This window comes from Chrysochloris asiatica, unplaced genomic scaffold, assembly GCF_000296735.1.
Source record: "Chrysochloris asiatica unplaced genomic scaffold, ChrAsi1.0 scaffold00067, whole genome shotgun sequence".
NCBI lineage: Eukaryota > Metazoa > Chordata > Mammalia > Afrosoricida > Chrysochloridae > Chrysochloris > Chrysochloris asiatica.
Window position 1 is genome coordinate 478,789 of NW_006408585.1, and position 2,549 is coordinate 481,337.

Consider the following 2,549-nt stretch of genomic DNA (forward strand, 5'->3'; position numbering starts at 1 on the left):
TCTTCCGCGGGAGAAAGATGAGGCGTTCTGCTCCCGTAAAGATTTACAGCCTCGGAAACCCTGTACAGGGTCACTATGAGTCGGAACCGACTCCACGACACATAACAACAACAACAACAATAACAAATATTAGACTTATATAAAGTGTTAAAGTAGTTTACTTCAAATACAGTGAGTTAATTACATAAATGGAGTCTACCAAATGATCTAGAGTGTCACTTGAGAGGATCGTGTTCTCAAAGTTAAGTCCAGTGCGCTCTGAATCCTGATGTTACTTTTTTCAGTCATAGAAGACTGTCTCCCAGACGATTTTGTGATTTCTTCTTGATCGAGAGGTTCAAGAGTATGGGGGTTGAACAGATATCTAGGCTCCCCTAGGATGCCAACTCTGTGAAAAGAATTATTGGTACAGCTGAAGCAATGAGGCCAAATAATAAGGTGTATATTTGTACATGTATGTGTGTGTGGAAAAATTCCATTATCTTTCGATTCTAGTTTTCTATGAATTTTTTGAAGCCACTTCATATGCGTGCTAAAGCTATGTATACTAAATAGCTTTGTCTGTTTCCATGAGCCACCACTGTAGTCATACATATCGGGCCAAAAACACAATCCAGAGCAGTATTTTGTACAGGGCCTTCCTGCACTGCCTAAAGACGATTCTTTATATTAGGACACTTCAGTCTTAGACAGTCTGCTACTTTTCCAAACTAGAACTATCTGGAACCTAACATCATTTTCTAGCACTCATTTTTTTATTCTAGGTGGGTGTACCTGGAGATGTCTGGGGAAGAAGCAGCTGGAGGGGAGCAGAGACTAGGTAGGAAAACAGGAGTTTCCATTTTGGTTCACCTTTCTGACAGAGGTATAAGTCTGCCTCCTGGCCCAGCCTAGGGAGCAAGCATGAGGTCTCTCTGGCCCCTCTCCTCAGACCACTTACACTGGCATGGCTACAGAATCCCGGCTCTCTGTGTGCTTTGGGATGTGGGCTGGAAGCTTGATGCCTGCATGGTGATACTTTTTCTCAAAGATATTCTGCGCTTTTTCTCTGGGAGAAGGCAGAAGAGTGGACAGAACTGGAGAGCGCATGTTAATGGCTTTTTTAATCGCTGGGCGCTTTGCCATCATTCTCCTGTTGTGGGGTGTGTGGAGGAGAGGAAATTAAGGTTACATCATCCTGCTTTCTAAAAATGTTCTAAAGCTTAGGAACAAATCCAAAGGTCAAACCTGAACTGCACAAAGGTCATGCGCTTCTTTTCTCCCCCTGATTCTTCATCCTCACGTCGCCTTCGAGGAATGTTGAACATATTGGTACGAAAGAGTCTCCCTATTTCTTCTTCAATCTCTGTCAAGTGTTGACGTTGGAAGACAATCCAGGCTATGTATGTACAGAACATGTAAAAGGACTAGGACAGAAACCAGACAAGAATCACAACCCACAGTTAGGAGGGGGAAAGTGGCTACCTGTCTCTGTAACCCTGCTAAAACCAACCAAAGTAGGGGACGGCAAGTCCATCCCACCTCATGCCAACCCCACCTGTGCAGAGCAGAACTATGCTCCATAGGGTTTTCATGACTATATCTTTTCTTCTGAAGCATCTATAGGGGGTTTGAACTGACATCTTCTCAGTTAATAGGGCTTTACTGCTTGCACCACCAAGGGACTCCGTATGACATTGATAAGTACATTCAAACCCAGATGGCCCAAGTTGCCAATATGTCTGGGAAACTGTATATGTACTCACCTTTACAGAAGAACAGTCAGGACAAAATTTAAGGTCTACATCATTTTTAGAAAGGACATTCAATAAAAATAAAGTGACTGACAAATGGCAACAATTTATGTCTCAAATGAAAAAGAAAAGCCCCCAAAGCATAAATGACTCACCTCGAAGAATTTCCAGTCTTTTTGTGTATCTGATATTTTCTCTCTGCAATATAACAAATCACAACTACCATTTGAAAGGGAGGTTCAATCCTTTTAGTAACCTGCTGCTGTATGTGCCATTGATCTGGCTCCCACTCATAGCAGCCCTGTATACGGCTTCCCAAGCTGTAGAAAGCCTCATCTTTCTCCTGCAGAGCAGCTAGTGGATTTGAGCTGCTGACCTTACAGTTAGGAGCCCAACATGTAAACCACTACACCACCAGGGGTCCCTTCAGCAATCTAAACAAGCCCTTGTTGTCGTTATCGAGTCAGTTCCGACCCATAGAGACCCTGTATAGGGTTTCCGAGGAGTGACTGGTGAGCTTGAACCACCAACCTTGCAGTTCAAATGGCTTTGCAGTCTGGCACATTAACCCATAGTGCCACACAAGGACTCCATAAACAAGCCCTTATCATCCTCAAAAGGCCCCTTTGCAAGCTCATTACCCCTAAGATTATTTGAAAGTCAAAAATGCTATCAAAAAGCAGCTGAAGACTCTAGACCCATGGAAAGAGAAAGGCTGTGTGCTGGTGGCCAGGAAGCAGGCTTGCAGAATGTATCCTTTGGTACAGGAAAAGGTCAAGATGGATGTCAGAAGAGACTCTGAAACTTGCTCTCCAA

General features: G+C 43.6%; 1 protein-coding gene across 1 annotated transcript in view; it reads right to left on the reverse strand.

Annotated features, from left to right (window-relative positions):
- Positions 1-207: 207 nt before the first annotated feature.
- PPP1R36 (protein phosphatase 1, regulatory subunit 36) overlaps positions 208-2,549 on the reverse strand; it is a 58,908-nt gene continuing 56,566 nt past the window's right edge. The window contains exons 8-11 of the mRNA XM_006864631.1: positions 1,889-1,931; positions 1,228-1,406; positions 941-1,132; positions 208-388 (exon numbers count right to left, since the gene is read on the reverse strand). Coding sequence (XP_006864693.1) covers positions 208-388; positions 941-1,132; positions 1,228-1,406; positions 1,889-1,931 — 595 coding nt within the window. The remainder of the gene's footprint in view (positions 389-940; positions 1,133-1,227; positions 1,407-1,888; positions 1,932-2,549) is intronic.